This window comes from Micropterus salmoides, unplaced genomic scaffold (assembly GCF_014851395.1).
Source record: "Micropterus salmoides isolate LMB-PRFRI ecotype aquatic unplaced genomic scaffold, ASM1485139v1 Ms_hic_scaffold_14, whole genome shotgun sequence".
Classification (NCBI taxonomy): Eukaryota; Metazoa; Chordata; class Actinopteri; order Centrarchiformes; family Centrarchidae; genus Micropterus; species Micropterus salmoides.
Window position 1 is genome coordinate 23,591,421 of NW_024040485.1, and position 24,559 is coordinate 23,615,979.

The 24,559-nt window shown below is 40.3% G+C and overlaps 3 protein-coding genes across 3 annotated transcripts; 2 read left to right on the forward strand and 1 right to left on the reverse strand.

The window, feature by feature from the left end:
* The first annotated feature begins 1,181 nt into the window (after nucleotides 1-1,181).
* Nucleotides 1,182-4,245, forward strand: LOC119902409 (leucine rich adaptor protein 1-like). Its single transcript, XM_038718569.1, has 3 exons — nucleotides 1,182-1,712; nucleotides 2,266-2,450; nucleotides 3,137-4,245. The coding sequence occupies exons 1-3, from the start codon at nucleotides 1,500-1,502 to the stop codon at nucleotides 3,660-3,662; spliced, it is 924 nt and encodes a 307-aa protein (XP_038574497.1). The 5' UTR covers nucleotides 1,182-1,499; the 3' UTR covers nucleotides 3,663-4,245.
* Nucleotides 4,246-4,910: 665 nt separating this feature from the next.
* On the forward strand, nucleotides 4,911-13,290 carry pgap6 (post-glycosylphosphatidylinositol attachment to proteins 6). Its single transcript, XM_038718570.1, has 13 exons — nucleotides 4,911-4,974; nucleotides 6,612-6,795; nucleotides 6,886-7,087; nucleotides 7,775-7,902; nucleotides 8,014-8,279; nucleotides 8,394-8,740; nucleotides 8,841-8,937; nucleotides 9,229-9,343; nucleotides 9,811-9,953; nucleotides 10,154-10,332; nucleotides 10,818-10,964; nucleotides 11,093-11,209; nucleotides 11,302-13,290. Exons 1-13 carry the CDS (start codon nucleotides 4,911-4,913, stop codon nucleotides 11,617-11,619), a joined length of 2,307 nt encoding a protein of 768 aa, XP_038574498.1. The 3' UTR covers nucleotides 11,620-13,290.
* Nucleotides 13,291-15,025: 1,735 nt separating this feature from the next.
* rgs11 (regulator of G protein signaling 11) lies at nucleotides 15,026-24,153 on the reverse strand. The gene is made up of 17 exons (XM_038719406.1): nucleotides 23,629-24,153; nucleotides 23,247-23,343; nucleotides 22,980-23,030; nucleotides 21,969-22,075; nucleotides 21,647-21,698; nucleotides 21,283-21,341; nucleotides 21,023-21,099; nucleotides 20,865-20,946; nucleotides 19,524-19,592; nucleotides 18,987-19,010; nucleotides 18,815-18,876; nucleotides 18,386-18,499; nucleotides 18,063-18,178; nucleotides 17,558-17,645; nucleotides 17,341-17,479; nucleotides 15,822-15,904; nucleotides 15,026-15,703 (listed from the first exon to the last, which is right to left on the reverse strand). The coding sequence occupies exons 1-17, from the start codon at nucleotides 23,689-23,691 to the stop codon at nucleotides 15,565-15,567; spliced, it is 1,422 nt and encodes a 473-aa protein (XP_038575334.1). The 5' UTR covers nucleotides 23,692-24,153; the 3' UTR covers nucleotides 15,026-15,564.
* Nucleotides 24,154-24,559: the final 406 nt, after the last annotated feature.

A 24,559-nucleotide genomic window follows, 5' to 3' on the forward strand; every position in this document is an offset into this window, starting at 1 on the left:
CATGGCATTACAATTAATTTACATATTAATATTTTGTACAATGAATATACCATAGGCTACACCTGACTTGCACCTACACCTACTGTAGGCTAAATCCAAAATATAGCCAGTAAATATCACTTTTCTTTTGTCAGGAACTAAACTAATTTGATTAAGTACTATCAGCTTTTATACATTTTAAAACAAATCTTAACTACATTTCATTCAGTAGGCTACATCACCATGAAAACACCCAAACATCCAACCAAGTGAGTGAACAAACAAACATAAAAATGAATTGTAAATGAATGAGAAATTTGGACAAATGTGGTGCAATGTCTAAGCACATACTTAATTTAGATCTATAAATTATTATGTAAGCCTTACAATATCTAATTTCACACAGTGTATGTTTTTAACCAGCCCTGGTCAAATACACGTCATTTAAAATACTTTTAGTAATGTCGCATGAATGCTAATTTTATAAATGTAATAATTTTTGCGTCAAAATTGGGTTAGTGCAATTGCAAACAGCATATTTGGGGGCTAACTGTGTACAGAGGGCGTGTCATTTTTACAAAAGGTAAAGTAGCTTTATGTCCACCACAAGCAGGGGAGAAGCAGCCAACACAATAGCCACACAGAAATACAAAAACAGTAAAAGTGGTAGTGGTGCAGACAGAATATGAATAATAGTACTTATAATGATAGCAATTTTAATAATGATGATAATAATATAACATTAGGCTGTAGGCTATTTGACTAAATAGGCGTCAATGCCTCATCAGGGAGAGATTTAGGCCTAGACATTAAGCTACCTGTAAATTAGGCACATACCCCTTGGCCTATTTCATTTATGTGGCTATTGTTTACTTAGGTTACATTCTGATTAATACATTTAAAAGGTTAGCCTACATGATAAAATATAAGTCTAATATAAGTTGGCTATGGACTATTTATCTAATAAAGATTTCATATTAGTGGCTAACTAATAAAGTCCTATTTGTTTTTCATGTGGTCAAGGTTTTTATTTGTAAGAGCAGGAAAACAATGTTTTAAGTTGACTCTAATCAAAGTCAACTTGTTCTGCGCTGTCACCAGTTGCTCGCACAGGTGTTACTGAAGCCTCTTCATGTGACCGCTGGTATGAAGCTCCCACTATTGTTTGTTTAAGGACTACACAAAGAGTATTTCCACTTTCCAGCATCATGTTCTGGGCTACATACAAGCAGCACCTCTGTCAGCAGGGCAGGTGATTTGCGCGTTCACACTTCCAGCGTTTTCATGGCTTGTTCTGCGCTTCTGTGGCGGGTTTGTCAGCCGTGATCATGGTTTATTGTGGAGCGTTCAGGAATATAACGCGTGGACTTTGTTGTTGATCGACAAGCGTAGGAGAGTAGTATCTGTGTTGTCTAACTTCTCACAGTGGAAGTTGGAAAGCCGAAGTGACTTTGCGTACTTGGCTCATCCAAAGCCACCGATCGGATTACTTGGGAGCTGTGTGATTACTGCGCGGTGGTATGGCAGAGGAAATCCTCAACGATTCCTTCCCAGATCTGAAAGAACTGGAAAATAAGGTTGGCAGGAAAACTCCGGAAAGTCTTCTGATTTGGATGAGGGATGCTGCAGACTGTGAAGATGGTTGGAGGTCTGATGCGGTCGACAGGGGAGACCGCGGCTCTGCCTCCAGCGAAAGCTTTTCTGACAAAATTAGCAACTTAAAACAAGAGATGGTAAAGATCCCTATTTTCTCAGCAATGAATACTGTGTGCCTATGCATGTCTCTAAATGGACAAAACAGTTCCCTTCTGTCTTGACACTGTGTGTGTGTGTGTGTGTGTGTGTGTGTGTGTGTGCGCCTGCTTGTCTGTCCATCTTTTCATATTTGAGGAGTTCCACAACTTGCACAACTTGTTTTAAGCGATCACTGCTCTGCTCTCTTGGTCTGATGACATGTTTTTCTCTGGACTTTAAAAATGTCACTCTGAGCCACTTCACCTGCTCATTTTAATGCCTAATGACAGACACTGTCACCCATCTTTCCACCACACCCCTCACCTGGCTTCTCTCTCATACACCTCCATTCGTTTGACACATTCTCTGCCTCTTCAGTTCTTTGTGTTTTATTGCTATTTTCTTCTGCTTTATGTAAATGGGGGCGGGGCTCACTAGTGTGTGTGTGTGTGTGTGTGTGTGTGTGTGTGTGTGTGTGTGTGTGTGTGTTTGTGTACCTTCCCTTATTTACACCTGTATCACGCTTAGCCTGACACTCCACTATTCATGCAGAGGTGGCTGCGTTCTGCAGATGTGAGGATTCTGCGACAGCTGGTGGCCGTGCACGAGGGTATAGAGGCCATGCGTTGGCTGATGGAGGAGCAGGGTGCCTTAGCCAGCCGTGGCAGCAGCTTGACAGGCAGCCTGAGCAGCCTGGTGACTGTGGAGGAGCATGGGCCCTCAATGTCCCCCTGCAGGTACAGAACAGAGTTTAGTTGGGCAGGTGCACAGGAATCTGTTCTCAATGAAATGTGCATGTATTTTCATACAAACTAATATCACATTATATGTATAAAAAAATGCATTTAACAAAGTAATAACACAATCAAATCTTTCCATGACCTTAGCCAAAATATTGGTTTAGTAGAGTTGAGTCTTCATTAACACCAGGGACACTTGCATTGCAGAAAGTATGCAATACGACAATATATGTTCAGATAAAAGAACCGTAAACATAACATTTATTTTCAACTTAACTGAAACAGCTTTATCTCACATAATTGACATAATTTAGTGTTTTTCAAGGAGTACATGACTTGAATTTTCAGGATGTGAAAAATAGAATAGGATCAGATCAGCAGTCAGGTAAAAACTCTTGACCTGAGAATTTCCAAACATCTTTGCAAATCAAAGCAAATGTTTTGCCACTTCTTTCCTTGGAGTGTAGCTGTTTTCATTCAACACACAAAAATGTTTCCCAAATAGTATTAGTACATTTACTTCACTAGTGCTCTGTGTGTGTTAACCAGGGATGCAGATTAAAGCAAAAACCCTGAGACACTTTTAACAGCTGAATCATGCTCAATGTAGATCTAGAAGCATTTTCAGTTTTACCGCTGAGGAATTCATATGTGAGTCAATATTTCTGCTGTTGCTCCCACAGAGGAAGCCTGAGTCCAACTCAGGATTTGACTGAAACCACTAGTGAGGATTCAGAAGATCACCCACCACACACTCACCATGGTGAGATGCTGAGCCCCAGACCTTCTGAAGCAAGACCTCCTAACCCTTCCACCTCCAAGTTTGAGGTTGGTTGTTCCACACATGGCAGTCATGGTCAGGCATCATCTAGTCCTGCCAACGGTTTGGCAAGTACCAAAACACCAAAGTTACAACCACAAAAAATGAATGCAGCTCCATTACAAGACATCAAAGCTGGTGCTGCCACCATCAGAAGAGCTCTGCTCAGATCAAACAGAACAAGAAGAGAAGTGGATACTGGTAGTTTTCCCCTCAATAAACAGTCAGGGGAGATAGAGACAGAGCACAAAACTCAGGAGAGTTTCCGAGCCTCTCAGAACAATACAATGGAAGAGGAAGAGAGGGAGCCCAATAGAGAGACGAGTTTGCTGGGTTATGATGCTCAGTGGTGCTGGGTGGAGTCACAGGATGATGTGACATTTTTATGATCTTCTACAAGCACAATTTAAATGTATGATCTTTGATTTGAAGCTACTTTTCCCAACAGTTAACTGCCAGTAAGCCAGGGGTTTAAAATGCACTTTGACACTGATGAATGAATGATGAATGATGCTTGAGAATGATTGTGTCACAGCCTCTGTGTCACTACTCACTCTGTCTGTGTTTTTGGGAAGGATGTTTGCTTTTTTCATTAGACTTAAAACACTTTTAGTAAAAAAAAAAAAAAATCACAAACATGAAGGAGCTTTTTTTCAAGGTGTTGTGTCATTCTCTAATTAGTTTTTTTCACACCGGGGACTTGAATTTTAGATATTGTTGATCATCAACTTCAGGTTTTAACTAAGTCTGATGTCAATGTCTTATCTTATTTATGAGACAAGAATAGTAGTAATTTTTGTGCTTATTTCTCATTCATTGTCCAGTCTCTTTGAGTTTTTTCATAATTGTGGATAAAACGCAACAATAAACCTGTGAGGATTTTAAAGATGATGCCATTGCTCCGCTTAAATTGTTGCGGAATGAGTCTGATGCATCTGTTGGTAATAAACCAGACAAAAAGTTGCCTATTTATTGGAGGTCTTTCTTGTCTCTCAACCCAAACAGCAGAGAAGTGAATGTGCTGATTTATTTCTCAAGCTTGTACTTTTAAGTGTTAACATTGTAATTAACACATGTGCTGTTGTTCATGGACTAATATATATAAATTTTAATAATGCACTTTATATTGAAACAAATCCTAAAGTAGTACATGATAAAACACATAGAGAGCACGAAAATAACAATAACAATAAGGCAAAGAATATATTCTACCTAATTCATATTTGTATATTGTGTTTGGCTTTATTTTATTTCTATGTGTGCATCTTTTGTGTATTTGTGGTGTTTATTTTGATCCTTGTCAAAATGTATGTTTTAGTCCAGTTTCCCACTTGGGATAATAATAGGTGAACTGAACATAACTGAACTCAACAAAAAGTTGTTGTTAATGTCACATGAATGATATTCTATGCTATGATTTGAAGAAATGCCAATTCGTTACTAACAAGTCGTTCATGTGTATGATGTTCATCTTTCCGACAGACAGCAAAGGCAACACTTCTGTGACGTTGTCGTGTATTGAACCATGGAAATCAGGAAGTGTGCAGGTGGGATGGTTTACCCGCATAGATTAGGTTTGTGTGACATTACAGGCGGATTAATGACGATGTAATGATTCAGACACTCGTAAAGAAAACATGACATTTTGTTTTCTGCGTGTTCTCCTTTTCATCGCCCTGACGGGTTGCACATTGGGAGACGGTAAGTGTTCTCAGCGGAGGAAACTAGTGTTAGCATGTTTGCTAACTCTCTCGACTTGCTCGTTCACCAACTTTACCTAAATGCCAGAGTGCGTCCAGTAAAAAACATAAAGTTGCTTATGCTCACATGCACGTTGTTAAAGAGGTACAACATGTATCATTACCGTATACCTTATCTCATTCAATCATGCTGCTAATTTATTATTTAACTTAACTTCAAGGGGCTGTTTGTAACGTTACATGCCGTTTAACAAAGTTTAGCTTTCAGCCCTAAATTAGTTTGACAGCATTTCTCTGATGTTCTACATTACATTTACTCATTTAGCTGGCGCTTATATCCAAATCGACTTACAACTGCTATATACACTCACCCGGCCACTTTATTAGGTACACATGTCCAATTGCTTGTTAAAACATATAGTTAATCAGCCAATCACATGGTAGCAACTCGATGCATTTAGGCATGTGGACGTTAAGACAACTTGCTGAAGTTCAAACCGAGCATCAAAATGGGGAAGAAAGGGGATTTAAGAGACTGAACGTGATCGTTGGTGCCAGACAGGCTGGTCTGAGTATTTCAGAAACTGCTGATCGTCTGGGATTTTCATGCAAAACCATCTCTAGAGTTTACTGAGAATGGTCCGAAAAAGAGAAAATATCCAGTGAGTCCAGTTGTGTGGACAAAAATGCCTTGTTGATGTCCGAGGAGAATAGATAGACTGGTACGAGATGTTCACTGTACTTCAACGGCCTCCACAGTCTCCAGATTTCAGTTCAGTAGAGCACCTTTGGGATGTGGTCGAACGGGAGATTTGCATGATGGATGTGCAGCCGAGAAAATCTGCAGCAACCGCGTGATGCTATCATGTCAGTATGGACCAAAGTCTCTGAGACTTCCAACACCTTGTTGAAAATATGGCACAAAGAATTAAGACATTTCTGAAGGCAAAAGGGGTCCAACCTGGTACTAGCGCGGTGTACCTAAATAAAGTGGCCAGTAAGTGTATGTCAGAGGATGCATGCCTCTGGAGCAACTAGGGCTCAAGTGTCTTGCTCAGGGACAGATTGGTGGATGTGTCACTGTGGGAATTGAACCTGGTTCTCCACTACCAGGTAGGCACATTATCTTCTCCACTGTTCCCTCTTACAGAGTCTAACTTTGTTAGTTGCACTGTATGTAGTTGCATCAGGTGTTATTTGGATGTATTTATTAGTTTTTAATTGTTCCATTGTAATGTTGCAGTTCTAGCATAATGTGTCCAAGGAAGGTTAAAATCAAGGTACCATCAAACAAGTCCTTGGATAACTATGACCTGGATGCCGGAGAACCTTCACAGACATCTAGTATAATGTGGCGAAACTGCTTCCCCTTTTTTCCTTCATTTTCTCCTTCACTTTTATCACCTCTCAAAAATACAATATGGAAATTACATTTTAAAAAGTAAAGGAAAAATCTGAACGATTTCTACATTAACATCTAGAGACACAGACACAATAATCATATGGCGTGTAATTTAAACTTGTTTACTTCCAGGTTAACCCTGGATGCATAATCTATTGACATGGGTCTTTTTCTTTTCTGCAACCTGTGTCTACTATACTGTGCATTTTCATACAATGAAGTCTTGTGCCCTACAGATGGACAAGTGACGTTTGTATCAGAGCTCTCGTCCAAACCAGCCCAGAAGTTGTCAAAGTATGGTTGGTATGGAAATGTGAGGCTGCAAAGGTTTCATATACCAGAGGAGACTGCCATCGCTCGCTGGCTGTTCTCTGTCACCAAGGGCCACACCTTCCACTGTGGACAACACAACGTCAGCATGTAAGCTACACTAAGTCCTGCATCATGAAAACAGCTACTTGTTTTCACTGCTATTTATTTAAAATTTCTCTCTCTCTCTCTCTTTTGTAGCCATATTCAATGGGGTGCCCCTCCAGTTATTAACCCAATAGGATCAGTGTTCCCTAATGCAACACTATGGAGCCCCTGTCTGTCTCTGATCCTACCAGTGACGTCACACAGCTCTACAACAATTAACATCTCTAATCCTGCTCCAGGTGATTGGTACGTCGCTGCCCACTTGCCTGAAGATGACGGGCGCATAGAGCAGAAGGTTTGTATAGCGCTGTACACAGTGCATGCTTGTTGTTGTGTCCTGTGGCCTATACTACCGAACCTACTCAGATTTAACTCGGGGAGTTATCAAGCAAACTCAGGGTTGACAAACTCTAACCGCCTACACTGGTGGTAAACGGTACTACGATGTTGAATAGGATGTTGGTTAGTTGGGTCAGCTTAGTTTTCATAATGACCATTTTGAAAGAAGATTTGACACAATTTTTTTGGCCTGAATATGTCAAAACTTATTTTAACTTTTGATGTTTGTGTCTGTCATATTTGTCTGAATAAGAATGTTGTTTTGCATTGATGAGTCCTCCAGCTGCTCTACTTTTTAATTTTCCCTGTTACTTAACCTGTTCCACCGGAGCAGGAGGTAGATGCTTTGTTTGTTACGTTAAGTAGCCAAACCACATTCTTCTGCTTTGTTTTTTTCTTGGTCCCTGTTCATATTACAGTATTGTTCTTGATAGAAGGGGCACTCTTATTTACCAAGGGCTGGCCTTGAAAGAACATTTCTGTTCACAATTATCTCTTTACCGGTATTTGACATTTTTTGTGTAGAATAGTCCCCCATGGTTTGACTGTTGATCTTACTATTGACTTCTCTTATTTGTGTGTCAGTCCTCTGTAAAACTGTGTGTGTCTGTCTAATATATATTTTTTTGTGTTTATCTGTTAGGGCTTTCCGTCCTGCTCCTACTTCTTCCAGCCTCAGCTATCAATCAGGAGAGCAGTGGACACGCCCATTTTACAGCAGGGTGCATTCCTCCAACAGACTGCAGCACCTGACAGACCTGCACGCCTTAAGTAAGAAGTGCCTGTGTCTACAATTGTATGCATTTCCTGTGGTCCCGTTCTGTTTTATATTTTTCCTATGAGTCTATGTCAGTACAGTTAATGTATTTGTGTCTGTCTTAGATTGTATGTTCCAGAGTTTGCCTCTTCTCTCTTTGTCTCTGTGGCTGACTGTTCGTCAGGGGAGGGAGAAGACAATGGAAACTGTTCACTGGTTCTCAGGCTTGGCTCCGCCTCTCTGCAGCATGGCCCGGTAACGGTGAACTGCTCAGGGATTGGCTGCTCTGCAGCTCTTTCTAACCCTCCTTGGGCTACCTGGTTACGAGTTGTCGTGGAGAGCAGCCAAGACAACCGCACTGTGACCTTTAGTATCGTCTCAAACTACACAGGTGAACACAAACACGTGGCCACATCCTTAAACATACGTTTAACACATTATATCTCTGTTCTAATCCACTACCTGTGTGTATTTTCTCTATTCTGTATTTGTGTGTCTGCCTCAGTGATATGTAAACCAAAGAGTGTAGGCCTTAAAGCAGATGATGACATCAACAGGCTCCGTGGCAACAGCAGCTATAGCAACTTAACATCAGCAGGAAACAACTCTGTGGTTACAGACGAGGTCGCGTTAAGCGACGAATCAGCATCACTGTTAACTCCGCTATCAGCGTCGGCGTGTGTGTGGAGCATCCCTGTGCTCTACGACGAGGTGGATGTTCTGTCGCTCAGATTCACTCCTGCCAACGGACCCAACGTCAGCGTTACGGATACACACCCCACACTGCTCACCTACCCCCTGCAAATACAAGCCACTGGTGGTACACTCAACCTAGAGCTCACACTCAACACTGTGAGTACTACAGAATTACTACACATACATGTGCGATTTGATTCAGAGTTAAGCTTTCATGGTTTTTTCAACGTGTGTGTGTGTGTGTGTGTGTGTGTAGACTAATGTAACCCTGGGGAACAGCAGCAGTGTGGTGGCCTGTCTCTCTCCCTGGGCTCCAGTCTTCAAACTCAACAACTCTCAACCCTGTCACACAGGTAGAACAGATAACTGCTGTAGGTTAACTAATCAGGAAATCAGCTGATTAAACTGGAAAGGTTAGGTTTTTACTACAAATGGAATGACTGTGATGGGATAGGTTCCAACTTCATTATGACTTGGAAATAGTCATAAGGATATTCTAAGCAGCGATGAGGAAATAGGTGTTATTTTGGAGTAGTGTGTGCTAAAACCAATTCCTAGCAACACATAATTAAGCAGGAAGCTTGACTTTGCATTATGAGAATAAAATTTGGAGACAATTCTCGTGTGTGTGTGTTTATCTGCAGGCTTGTTTGGAGGATTTGGTGTTCGTGTAAATGCCAGTGTTCCTAAAGCTGTCGTCAGGCTGCCTTTCCCTCAGGCAACAACATGGTACCTCACCCTGCAGCTCACATGCAACAGGTAACACACTCACATGCATATTACATGTTTATGACCATACTCTCAACAGGCAATAGATGTTTTTGAAATTCACACACACACTTAAACAGTCTGCACATTGAGGATGCAATGCCTCTGTATACTTGTTCATCGGGGGGGTGGGGAAAGGGGGAAAAAAAATTTTTTTTGCACATACACAAATGTATTGTAACTGTTAAATCTACTTATACATGAATACTTTTTTACAGTGTGACATTAGACACACACACTATATAAAATGTTTTATGTAACACTACAGTTTTTTATACATTTGTTCTTATTTTGAAATCTATACTTACAGCACAAATCCATATTTTTTTGTGCGTATGAATGTGGCTGTTGAACGACTTACTGAATAACAGGGAAATGCCCATTTGCAGTCCACACGTAGAGGTCTCAGAAGGTTGAGCCACTGAGTTCCAGTTTTTAAGTGTGTGTGTTTCTTGCAGCTCTGACTGTGGTAATATGTCAGTGGTGTCTGTGGTCCCAGAGGTGTTCATCACTGCCTGTGTAGAGGACTGTGGGACATATGGTGAATGTAGACTTTTGAGATCCTACAGCTACCTTTACGCTGCCTGTGTCTGCAAGGCTGGTATGACACACACACACACACACACACACACCTATGTATCTATCTATCTTCACTAAACTCAACATTTAGCATCAATGTTCCCTGTAGCCCAGTCACCTCACTGCAATCTACCTTTTTAAATACATCACTGTAACTTTTTTTTTCTTTTTTTGATGTATAAATTAAATAATTAGGCTTTTTGCCTCTGTGTGTGTATGCAGGCTGGAGCGGTTGGGGCTGCACTGATGGTTCCACAGCTCAGTCGTACAGTCACCAGTTGACGGCGACTCTGCTGCTCACGCTCAGTAACCTGTTCTTCCTGCCTGCCATCGTGGTGGCCGTCAAACACAGCTACATCACTGAGGCCTCCGTCTACCTCTTCACAATGTTCTTCTCCACGGTAGAAACACACATACACTGTTTCATACATGTGGAAATACTTATTGCAGTTTTTATTGCTCATATTCTTTTGGGTTGCAGTATGAAGTTTCAATAAATCAAAGCGAGCATCTCTTCTAGTACAATTCCAGGCGACCTCAAGACAAACTGACCATCATCACAAGACTGTGAAGACTGCCAGCCACAGTTTTATCACAGAATGTACCTTTTTACAATTAAGTTTATGACCTAATTCTATGTAACACAATAGAATATTGGTATGGTATAGGGATGGAAAAATCAAGACTGCAGCCATGTACATCCTTCAGCCATGCATCAGCTAATAATAATAAACTAAAAGTACTACTAAACAATAATGTGCCTATCGATTTATGTTTTTGAAAGATGGATGCAGTTTACTGTCTCACTTCATCTATTTCAGGACACTACATACAAAACATTTTATATGTAACTATGGTTTCTTTTTTTTCTTTTTTCATATTCTAGTTCTACCATGCGTGTGACCAGCCAGGTGTAGCCGTAATGTGCATAATGGACTACGATGCGCTACAATACTGTGACTTCCTGGGGTCAGTCTGTTCCATCTGGGTCACCATCCTGTGCATGGCTCGAATCAAAGACACATTCAAATATGTAAGAAGACAATGACTCGCGCCTATTTTATTTATTTTATCTGCAATACTATTATCACAATTTATAGAGGACAGTTTGTGCTAAAATGTGTTTATTATTGTCTTTTTCTTAATGCTTTGTGTGTGCAGGCTCTGTTTATGCTTGGGGCTCTGCTGATAGCCATGTCAGTGCAGCTGGACCGCAAAGGTCTGTGGAACATGCTGGGCCCCATCCTCTGTGCCATTCTGTTCATGGTCATTTCCTGGGTAAGATATACACCATCATACTACAGGAAGTATCTAAAACACTATCTGATGGGAATCTGCTGTTGCTCAATGCACATCTCTTTTGTTTACAGGTGTACCGAGGGGTGCGGCGACGACACTGTTACCCGCCGTCTTGGAAACGATGGGTCCTCTACCTGATACCCGGGGCGGTCTGTGCTCTGATCGGGGTATGTTTGTACATTTTTGCCGAGACAGAGGACAACTACTACTACACACACTCGCTGTGGCACATCCTGGTGGCCAGCTGCGTTGTCTTCCTGCTGCCGCCGAAGGAGAAGGACAGGGAGGCGTTGGGCTGGAGCAGGGGCTGGAGCTGGAGCTGGAGACCCCGGGTTTGTGGATACACGCTCTGTCAGAGCAGCAAGGATGAACTCTACACTGTCACATAGTAGGACAAGTGATGCTGTAAGGAAGTGACAAAGTGACTACGCATTGATTGTATCTCAGCACTCAAGCACGTGTGTCTGCTCATGTTGACAAAATCTTACAATATGTTTGTTCATACTCAAACTCAAAGTTTGTTAATATCTTGAATAGAGCCTTTTAAAATCAAATCTAGACCGATATTCTCATAAGTCTACCAGTTCCATGTTCACATTTACATGGTTTGAAACTGGGTTTTTTTGTTTGTTTTTTATTGAAATAAAAATATCTCTGAAAGTCATAAATAAAAATATTTGCTTACAGACATCCTGAAACACACAAACACTCCGTTTAACCCAAATCCAACCTGCTGAAACCTCCAAGGTCATTTGCACCAGCTTATGGGTGAGCATCAAAGCCTTCAGCTAGCACACCACCTGACTTTGGACCTCAGGACCAGGAGTTTGTACATATTTGTGTATGTACTTGTTCTACTAGGCTAGGAAATTCATGTTTGAAATATTTAAAAGTATTAGCACTTTGTGAAACTCTTTAATCTTTATATTCAGCCTATCTTGGAGTCTGCTGATAAATTATACTATATTTATAGTTGATGTAAAAAATCATCATTCTTGTATCATCCTCTATTTTCATTTATCCCACTGGCCTGGGCAAATATTTATTTTTAAATCCATTTCAGAACTCAAGGTCCACTTTCTAGCTTTTTTTAAAAAATCTTTCAACCATATAACATGGCCTTCATCATCTGATGAAATCAGCTTTTTGACTTAAGAATGAATCATTGCAGAATTAAAAGTAGTTAAAAGCTTCAACTAGAAATTATTTAAAACCATTAAATTACTTTTTCTGCTTACCACATGTATCATGCCTTCCCATGATGTCAAGTTAAGCTGTAATTCATGGGCTTTTAGACAAGTGAGCATGTGAAATGTAGACAGATGACAGCGTAGTTTTGGGATACAGGGTGCCACCTTATTCCATTTAAAAATAAATAAATAAATCCACATTTTTAAATACAATACTAAATACTATATAGCAGGATGTTAGGCTCATGTACAGAATGTAGTGAAAGTGAATGACTCTGTCTTTTCTTTTCTTCTCATCTCCTCTGTTTATCTTCACTAAATCCTTACCAGTCCTTACTTTTTACTGGCATTTATTCCACTGCACTTTTATGATTACATAGTGGAATCTGTTTTTAATGTGTATATAGCCCAAATGTGTGTGAATGGGCTCTTTATGAATGTATATTGAGATTACTGTGTCCAGTGCCGCCTCTTGCCTGTATGTTTCTGTGAATGAGTGTACCGCATGAGTGTGTGTTTTGTCTTTTGCACCACTGAAACACTTTCCGTACTAAAGTGCGTCACCTGTCTTAAGTGTCCCATTCTGTGATGATTGTCGCATTGCACAGGTTGAAATTGCAGTCTTCCTTTCATTGTTGAAATTGTTTTTTTGCTTGTGTGTGAGAGTGTGAATCACTTTGTTTTGTTTTCACTTTTAACTAGGAGTATGAAAGGGCGTTCTTCCACTACAACATACTTTAGCTCACACTGCATGTAATGTTCCATGTAAAACTAAACATTTTACTTCCATTACTGAATGGCTGCTGTTCAGTCTGTTAAAAATCCAAACAGGATTTGCCTACCAAAAATAAATCTGTGGTATAAAGAGTTTCAGGAATGTTTTTGCTTATTGCTTTTTATGTGGATAGTCTCATACAGTTTTATTTTCCTCAGGCACTCACACACACTCGCACATGAAGAGAGGATGGGGAATGGAGGGAAGCGGATTATTATAATCCTCAGAAATCTAGAAAGTGCTTCTTTGGCATATTGAAATACACATTTCACTGTGCGCGTGTGTCAGTGTAGTGTGCCTACATATAGCTTACCTCCATTAGTAAATGGGATGGGCTCTCAGGTCCTGCAAAGCTGACACAGATCAGTGCTACAGATCACAACATGAAGCCTAACTGCTCATTGTTTTTCTGAGAGCAGCAAAGACATATTTGCACTACTGTCTGCATATAAGTGTGTACTAAAATCTAATTTAAAAACTTTTAATTGTGCACCTTAAATGGAACCTGGCTTAGTAGTAGTGGTGATATGTTATCATACGGCCTGTATAGATGATAAATAGGGGGTTAAAAAAAAGATTTCTTGTCCACCAAATTATTTCTTTTTCTTTTAAATATTCTCTCTTTTGAAATACTGGCTACCTTCAGCCATCTCCCTTAAATAAAATGGTCTGAGAAGAAAAAAATACACTCTAGTTACACTGCTTGCAACTCATGTTCACACTTAAACCTTAAACTGTAATGAGGGGTAGACATTTGGTCATTTTCAGTGGTCACAAGCCGATAAGATTGGGAACCATCCATCGTCTACCGCTTATCCTGTGTACAGGGTTGCGGGGGGGCTGAAGCCAATCCCAGCTGGCATCGGGCGAAAGGCGGGGTACACCCTGGACAGGTCGCCAGTCCATTGCAGGGCCACACCTAGACAGCCACTCACGCTCACACCTAAGGACAATTTAGGGTAACCAATCAACCTAGTCCGCATGTCTTTGGACGGTGGGAGGAAGCCGGAGCACCCGGAGAGAACCCACGCACAGGGAGAACATGCAAACGCCACACAGAAAGTCCGGGGCAACCGGGGTTTGAACCCACAACCTTCTTGCTGTGAGGCTAACCACTGTACCACCGTGAGATTGGGAACCACTAATTTACATTGAGCATGAACACTGTACTGGTGATGAACACACACAGCCAGTAGAGGGAGCCAGTCCCGTAGAAGAAACTGCAGCTCCCACGGGGTTAATGGAGGGAAGAAGAGGGAGAAATAAAACCTGAAAGGTTATTAGATGGAAAAGAAACATGTAAAAAGAAGTTTGTACGTTCCAACACAGTAGCAGTAGAGAAAGTGAACAACATACAGACAGATGGTACTGTAAGAAACGGATCTGAGCCAATGTTTTCTTCAAATAGCGGCTGGTTTTTAAGCTTCTACAAGTAGGTGTAACATGGGCTGAGTTACTGACATTCTATAATTCAATATTACAACTTTCTGTGATGACAAATATTTCAGTGTCTACATCTGTATTTGATCTGGTGATTGCCTAAATTATATAGTAGTTCCTGTGTTCATGCGCCTTCACATCTGGAGATTAATAAATGCTAAAACAAACTACATAAAGGCTTTGTGCTTGAAATAGTTGAGAGAGGACAAGAGGAAGTCGGTTTAAAAATAACAGCCTGATCACAGGTCCCACACACACTCACAGTTTACCACGGCATGCAGAGCTGAGAACACAATACAACACTGGATGCCGTAATGTAGTGACATTTTATTGGGATGAAAACATGCTCGAGCAAAATTAACAGCGACAGCCATCACAATGTGAAGCTTCGGCATGGAATGAACAAAACAAGCAAACTGTACGATAATCACAGACATGCTGAGGCAAATTTTTGACTACATACATATTTCACATCTCTATTGCTCTATAAATATCCCAAACCTGCTTGAGAGACAGAGTAGATTCTATATAAAAACTATTGTTGGACAAAGGAAGACTTGGTATTAGGAGTCAATATCAAGAACAACAGAGTTTTTGGACTGAGATGGGATGTAGATGTAGGATGACTATGCAGTAAAGGCTGTAACAGTAGCTCTAAATTCTCTTTTCTCTGCTGTTCACAGCTTGTGCGCTAGGTATAAGATGTGATGCTGATGAGGTATGCATTAACAACTGTGCTCTGAGAAGAATTTCTAATGTGGAAATCCTAGCTCTGATAATGTTGCAGCGGTGAAAGAAAAGCTCTGGCTTTCACACAGTTTGACTTGAAAGAAAAGGTGGAGGAGGACTCCTTGGGATTTTGCTATGTTGCCCAACGGAGACAATGGAGACTGATGTGATTGAGTCTGACACCTTTTTTGTGCCCAGCATCAGACATTGGAACCAGCTGCAGAGTTAGTACCTGCTTGCCCGGCCCCCTTAGCCTGCCCGTCTTCCTCCGCCGCCTGGGTGACAGTCTGAGCGGGGGATGGGCTAGAGTGACGCTGGCGTCTCATGAAGGGGAACACGCTGAGTGAAAGGAGAGAAAGAAAGGTGAAATGTAATATTAGAGAATTACTTTATTAGTAATTAGTATTAAGTATTAAGTAAAAGGAAAGTAAGAGTGCTAATTAATGTGAAATGTTACCTTTTCTTTGTCTCCTGGGGGACCACAGCTTTGGCCAGCAGGTTCTTGTATAGGTCAGACTTAAGATATCTTGGATAAGAGTCCTATACGCACAAACAAGCACACACACACACACACAAATACAATGGCATCACACAAGATTACCACCTAAGTTCTAATAACAGCTGACCTCAACAGTTGATGCGTCGGCTTTTAGTTTATATATTAAAAAAAGGCAATTCCAAATCTACCTAGCAACTTTACAGAAAATGTGTGTTTTGACTAAACAAAAGTTCTTGGTTTCTGAATGGATGACATTTTGTCTAGGAAAGATGACATCATATGTGGCATCCCTCAGGGGTCAATACTGGATCCACTGCAGTTAAGTTTGTACATGTTTGCTCTTTGCATCAAAATCTGGAAACACAATGCAAGTTATCATAATTGTGCTGATGACACACAGTTATACCTGTCCTTGTCCCCTGGAGATCTAAACCTTGGTAAATCACAGGGTGAATTAATCATAAACAATTAGATATCCTGCAACATCCTGCAGCTCAACAAAGACATTGGATCTAAAACCCAGCTCTGAGTATCATACCAGTCATTGGGTTCGTTTTCCTTAAGTCTTTCTTTCCATAGCCACATCACCAACAACACCAAAAACACTTTTGTATTATCTTAAAATACGAGGCTTCTCTTCTCAGGCTGATGCAGACATGCATTCATCTCTTATTAGTTGGACTATTGTGATGTGTTCCTAAATGCCGAAAAAGACTCAAAAAACAAATGCTACAGCCATAGTTCTAACAAGAAAGAACAAAAGTGATCACATCACACCTGTCTGCTTTGGCTTCCAGTAATACCATTTTATTAATATACAGTATATTTATGAGCATATTGTGAGCGCACTGTATCTCCCCTGAATGACATGTGCTATGCAAATAAGGTTTTACTTACTTGTGAGTTCTACAGTGACTGCTACAACATTAAAACTGGAAAGACCATCCCAGTGTGTTTGCAGGACTTAGCTCCTTAACTACATTTGGTTTACATTTTGCCTGACCATTTTTGAATGCAGGCTAAACTGTTTCAGATCTTTTTTTGTTATGTATGCGTTTTCCCCAACTCTATCAGGTAGCCAATAATGTGAAAATCATTTAGCAGACTACTTCTTATCACATTGAACATCAAGAATGCATGGTAATGTAAATACCTTTAATCAACCACTTGATAGTGCCTGCAAATGATTATACAATTCATTTCAAGTAATTATCAAAAGTTCTGTTAAAGGATTTTCATATTCTATGGAAATAACCATTGGATGCCTAGAAGAGTAGAAGTGCATTCAATCTTTCATGGTTTGGGAAATGATTAACCGTAATGTAAAGTATAATTGATTTGTGGCAAACAGGATAAAACATGCTAAACCATTGGTGTGTTTCTTTAAGACAAGCCAAGACAAGTGTCCTATCTTTCAGAATCTATATCCAAAGGGTAAAGTTTCAAGTATAAAACTACAACAGGTCAGATGTCAGACCTTCTTCATGAGAAAGTAGATGTGCATTTGTGCGTCGTCCATGACAAAACGATGCGGGTGTCTGATCCCCTCTAGAGTTTTATCCATCGTCTTACTGTCGATGTTGACCCAACGGGCAGCTCCAGGAGCCAGGAAATTTCTGAGTCACACACAAAAGAGTAGCTGTCATCTGATGACATATAAGTTTGTATTTCTGTTTGTGTGCTTGTAAACTTACTTGTAGATCTCTTCCACTTTCTCTATGATCCTAGAACTCTCTCCATGTCTAACATCCTCACAGGCCTGCCAGAAACACAGGTTCTCCGCTAGCAAAGAGACAGACAATGAGGCATGAGGGTATGCATGGAAGTGAAGAAAACAACGCGAGGAAAAAGTGATGGCTGGCCTCTGCGGAAAACCTTGGCCCCTGGCAATTTCATACGTCTGCATGGATGAACAAATCTCTTTCCGTCCTTATACCTATGTTTTTCCTTATCTACTCCTTCCATCTCTCACCACTGGGATTGGAAAATGTCATAAGGGAAGAAAATTCTAAACGCTAACAAGAGTAAGAATCAATTTAAGGTTAATATGAGTAACAATTACATTTATTTTTTAAATAATTTTTTTCTCTTTATTATTGTAATAAGCTTCTGCATATGAATAATTCTCCAGATAACCATCAGGATTCAGGATGAGCACATTGTATTTTTAGTAGGATCCAACATTTCACTCCTCATTACCACTAAACTCTTTTTCCAGGTAGGTCATGAACTCCCGCCTCCCCATGCTGTCATTAAGAAGCTCCATGAAGCTGAAGCTCCAACGTTCCACCCGAAGACGTGTCGGTGTGGGCACCCTGTTCACAACGACACACCAACAACACAAACACAGCCAAGCACAAAGGCGTACGAATATAACAAACTACTGTGATTACTTGACATTTTAATAGATGCTACAAAAGCTGAAACCAACCAAACTGTATGCATATTTGACTGTGTGGGCACTTATTGTGCACCGTAGTTTGGACTTGTGATTGTGTGTGTATCTGTATGTATTATCTCACAATTCTGTATTCATTGTCCAGTGCGCGGTGTCATCAGAGATCCAGGGGTTACTGGGAAGGCAGCCTTGCATAATGGGATCATGGTTCAGGTACTGCTCGCTGTATTTCACAAAGCTGCGCATCCGCACACAAATGCAGTTGCATGCACACGCATACACACACACACACACATACACACACAAAAAATATACACACGGTATTATTGCATTAGTGCTGCAGATCATAAGAGTTAATGGCCACTAATTCCAACTTGCCTCAGGAAGCATCCATTAGTGGCTCTTATAGTGGAAGCCCTAAGCCTTATGTGCTAGAGATGTAGAGTCTCAGACGTAGAGTTGAGGCAGCATCAAGTCCATTACTCTGTGTGTGTATGTGTACATGTGCCTGTGTTTGTGTCTGTATATGTGCGTTCACCAAACTGACACATACCCTTCTAGGCAGATGGATGACTTCACACGGTTTCTTCCAAGGGCCCTTTTACAGGTTTCAATCTAAACAAAGGCAGAAATCACACGTCTAAATGAAAACACACACAGGGAGGGCTATAACATACACTCAATGTACTTAAAGTGAGGGTAGTTATATTATGCATGACGTTTACCTCTCTTTTGTAGTAGTCACTATTCTATTTCTGTTAAGAGAAACACAGTTTCATCACTTTAGGTCACAAAATGACAGCATTATACATTAAAAAGGCAGCTCTGTGTCTTTACTGTATGTGGTCATCCAAACAATGGCTTTGAATATTAAAACAGGATATAACCTGACAAATGAGCAATGCATACTATATTATATACTGGTCAAAACATACTATTTGATTATCACCACAGATGGATATGTTTCTGGACTGCCACAAATTAGAACTTGTTCTAATCAGCCATCAGTTCCATGTGGCACAATGGAGACGGCTACCATGTCATGTCATGGCCTCAAATTTGTAACCTCTATACTGTACTGTCCTCTAATACTGTCCATAGTATCACTTGGACACTTACTTTGAAACAATCCCAGCAGCAAGAAAGAGGAAAAGCAATAAAACAAGGAGAAATGAAATAGATAGTGGATGTGTTATTGCATTCGATTTTTCAGGGAATAAACAGTAAAACAGGAAGTAAAGACATGGGATGATGTCACTGACCAGTGTAACTGGTAAGCTGAAGTTATTTGGTCTCTCTAGACCCATGTCCAACACATTATGGGCCCCAGGCTGAAAAAATACACACATACACACACTAATAACTAAGTGTGTTTGTCACAGAGCATGTGTTTGAGTGTATGTGTGTGTGTGTGTGTGTGTGTGTGTGTGTGTGTGTGTGTGCGTGTCTCTGATAAAACTATGCGTGTGAGGGAGCACTTATCCTTCCTTGAGCTTTCCACTCCACTAGCTCTGACTTTTATTCTCAGCTTCGTCTTTCTTTTTCTCCATGCCCTCCTCCCTAATTCATAAGGGCAAGACGAGATGGAGTTCCTCCTCCAAACCATTGTCCTCTGCTTTACCCTCTCCTCTCTCCCACAGTACCTCTACACTTCCCATCATGCCTTTCCTCCTTCCCTTTCTCCACCCCACTTTTTTCTTCCCTTCTGATCCATCTCTCTGTCTCCTTCTAAGAATCAAATAGGTTGGTGTTAACACCAACATCTCTCTCTCTCTCTCTCTCTCTGTATTTCCCTTGTTGTCAGCTGAGGCTTTTACCAGATGGGTTGAATATTTTATGTAGGTGGCAGAGGATGACATTAGTGGGACCTCTGACTTTTTAAAAATACTGTAGCATGGAGTATAGTAAAGTATAGTATAGTATAATACAGAATAGAATAGTGTAGTATAGTATTGTATAATGTAGAAAAGTATAGTACAGTAGAGTGTAGAGCATTACAGTATAGCATAGTATAGTATAGTATAGTATTCACAGTATTCAGCAACACATTAGAGAACACCATAGTGTAGAACAGTTTAGCATATTATAGTGTAGGATAGTATAGCATATTATAGTGTAGGATAGGATAGCATATTATAGTGTAGTGTAGTATAGTATTGTATAGTTTATTATAGTAAAGTGTAGTGTAGTATAGTTTAATAAAGTATAGTGTAGTGTAGTGTAGTATAGTACGGTAAAGTATAGTGTAGTCTAGTTCAGTGTAGCGCAGTATAGTGTAATGTAGTGTAGTATAGCATAGTATAGTACGGTAAAGTATAGTGTAGTGTAGTGTAGTATAGTAAAGTGTAGTATAAGTAGCCTATAGTGTAGTAAAGTTTAGTAAAGTAGAGTGTAGTATAGTGTTTTGAAGTATAGTGAAGTGTAGTGTAGTATAGTGTTGTGAAGTGTAGTGTAGTATAGTGTTTTGAAGTATAGTGAAGTGTAGTGTAGTATAGTGTTGTGAAGTGTAGTGTAGTATAGTGTTGTGAAGTATGGTGAAGTGTAGTGTAGTGTAGTATAGTACATAGTCCCAACTCAGTAGAGTATAATAATAGTGAACATACCGGGGGTCTGTTGATGAGCCAGTAAGCCTGCTCCTGACACTCTAGAACAATGCGGTCAGCCTTCCGCCTCTGTTTGGATGCTCTAATCATAAATCACACTGTAAGTTAGTGTCAGTGTGGGTGTGGGTGTGCACGTGGGTGTGCATGTCTGAGTGTACCTGAGTTGCTCTCTGGCTTGCATCACCACAAAGTCCCAGGTGTGGTTGATCCTCTTGTGCAACAGACTGTACCTCTCCTAAAAAAGGAAGAGGAGAAGGGACAAGGGATGAATAAGAAAAGAAAGAAACTGAGAGAGAAATGAGGACTAGAATTTATAAAATGAATAATGACATAAACCCCAGACACACTACTGCATAATTCATGACACGCGCACACATTCTCTCTCTTACTTCCACACGTAGACACACACTTTCCTCACCTTTTCATATTCCATCAGTTCTCCTTGTTTTCTTATGTTCTTTTTAGCCAAATAGATTGCTGATAAAAAGGAAAACAAAAACAGTTAAGAAATAAATTTAAATGGAGGTTAAGAGATTTATGCCCTGATCTACATCGTTCTGCCCAAAACTCCTATACATGTAGGACTCTTGTATGAGGTCATATTTGAAATGAAAGCTTTCATGCGTAAAATTATTGGTAGTTTGTCACATTTTATAGAATGATGATGGGTGGAAAATGGTTGCTTCCCCTCAATATGTAAAGGGCTTTTACTTGCGCTGACAACGCATGTCATTTCTCGTCACCCTATTGAGATCCCTTCTTCAGTTTGTTTTTGGCATTACCATAGTCTAGCTCTGAGGCAGGCCACCGGGTACTAGTCCAGAAGTACGGAGTCTGAGAAACACAAGAGACATTTTTTTGAGACATTTCTGATAGAGATTGATAGTGAAGCGGGTGGTGAAAACGTGGCGGCAGAGAGAGGCAGATTGATGGGGGATTAGGAAGTCGGCTAATGGAGTGAGAGGAAGAAAGGGAGCTACACAGTGACAGAGAGAAGGCGACAGCTCAGTAAAAAGGTGGTGAAGCATTTAAACTGGTATGTGGGTGGTGATTTTTTTACACGCAGGCAGAATGAATGTACTACATGGGGAATGATCGACTTACCTGGAAGCGGTAGGGCGACTCATCAGGCCGTAACACAAGAGATCTCGGCTCCTTGAGAGGGTAAATGTAGCCGTATCTCACCAGCATGCCTCCAACGTGCAGTGCTTCTGTTAAACGCCAGAGAAGAAACTAATAACTGGACTGTTTCACAGTTTGTGTAGATGATTGTCAAGCCGGCTTTTGTTTTTTCGAGCTTGGACACCCTGAATGATACCGTGAATGTTTTGGATGCATATTCATAGGACAAACTATACTAAGTTAGAAAATAATTAACATATTATCCAGGTTTATTATTTATTATTTAAACTGTATCATGTTTGATGGCACCTGAATGAGTTGTTGATTTCATTAGGGATGAAGCACTTAGATTGAACAAACTGAATGCAGAAAATGGCCACAAGGAATGAAGTTAGTATAAAATGCTGAGGACCTAATTTGTCGTGCTTTTTTTGCACCCTGTCAGCAATCTCGAATCAAGGCTTTGTTCCAGTGATGAAATGCATCATCAATCTTCAGTCTCTCCTCATTTGTTAAAGAGCCCTACTTTTATGACTGACAGCTACCAAAAAAAGCTGTGCGCTGCATTTTAATCAGCTTTTACCACTCTCTCTATCTCTCTTTCTCCCTTGTTGGCTGACTCCTTCTCCTACCTCCTTTAGTCTGCTCTGGGGCAAGAGGGACCAGAGGACTACTTTTTTTTTTCCAACATCTAATTTAGTTCAGGTAGGGTAAAGTCTCCTGAGGTGAAAATCTCCACAGGGATGCTAATCAAACCCAGATCATCAGGTGAGTTAATCAAACTTGGATCCTCTGAGGCTCGCCCTATTCCTGTTTACTGGAAATAGCAACCCCAACAATAGGCACACACTCACACACACATCACTACCTCGTCAGCTTGAGAGAAAACACCATATCCTGGCAACGACACACAACAAGCAAGTCATACTGAAACTGAGAATTACAGCAAATACTTTCTATAACACACAAAAAATGTATGAATTAGTCTCTTACCCTCCTCGCAGATATTGTATTTCTGGGTCAACCAGTCTATTATATCACGGCCTGAAGAAAAAGAGAGAGACAGTAAGAAAGGAGACAAGAAAAAAGGATAAAATTCCTCCTTCTACTCTGCACAGAATTCTCCAAAATTCACTACTGCATTATGCATAACCACTGGGAAAAACACAAGCTGCAGTGTGCAGGTCCACACACAGATGCTAATGCAAACTGACATAAATGGAAACATATATACACACACAAACACACACATACACACACCTGTCATGGCGTGTGGAATGACAGTAATAAGGAGCCTCTGGTTTCTCATCTTCATGCCCATGTCAGGGTCCTGCATGGCCACAATCACTCTCTCCATCTGTCAGGAGAACACACACACATACACACACACACACACACGAGCATGCAGATACACACTATTAGGCTACAGGAAAACAGTCAAAACACACTAAACTGTATAAGTCAGAAATAAATTCAGAATAACAATGCCAATATTAAATGTTCCACTCTTTCATAGCTTGTTTTCATTCTTGCACTCCTTCATAGGCTATTGAATGTTTTCGATTCACGCATGGGTTATATCTACAGTTCAATGTTTCAAATCATGAAAACAAACACAGAAGACAGAATCACACAGTCTTACCTTTCGAAAACAGGCCATTTGCTCCCGGTGCCATCCTCCTTTAGCCAGGGTGTTGATGGTCATCTTGCGGGCTGCTTGGGATCACTCGACGGGACGGTAAAGTGCAAGATCGAAGTGCAGGGAGCGCGCCGCCGAGAGTGCACCACTGCCCCCCCCCCATCAACCGGTCCGGTGTCTGGCGGGCGCGCCCCCGTGTAGATTAAAAGGGATTACAGTGATTTTCAAATTACAAAGATTTTCAATATTGTGTATAGCCTAGTTTTTGCACAGAAAGAAAAACAACAACTTTACTATAGATGTTTGCATATAGTTGAACTCATTGAAAACATGTCTACAAATTCTCAAAAAAATAACTATCGTATGAGATATACTTCACACGAAATCAGGTCTACAAAATTACTTTTAAACTTTTGTGACATGATACAAAATGGACAGGGTAACGCAGGGTTACAACACAACAGTATAGCCTACTGCCAGTTTTTTGAGAAAAAAGTCTACTAAAAAGCAGTTAAAAATATCAATAACTGCAATATACAACATATACATATACAATTATAGGCCTATACATAGGCCTATAAATCAGAAAAGATATTATAGATTTTCTTATCAAGTAGACTAATTATGTGTGACGTAAAAAAAAATCTTAATTTTGACATGTTGGTAAAATAGGCTAAATTACAATGTAAAAACATACGTCTGGAATGGAATACGTCTATAAGGCCATTCAATCATATGAACAGATAAAACAAACAATATTTGTTCTTTCATGTAATTGTACTGAAATAAATTATGTAATTAAAAAAAGCTAGACTATGCTTTAATTTTGAAAACGTTAGGCTTTGTGAGCTAGCCTATTAAATAAGTTAACTTGTAAAAATCTCTAACGGAAATGTACAGGCCTAATATAAAAATAAAAACTTGCGGTCTTTGT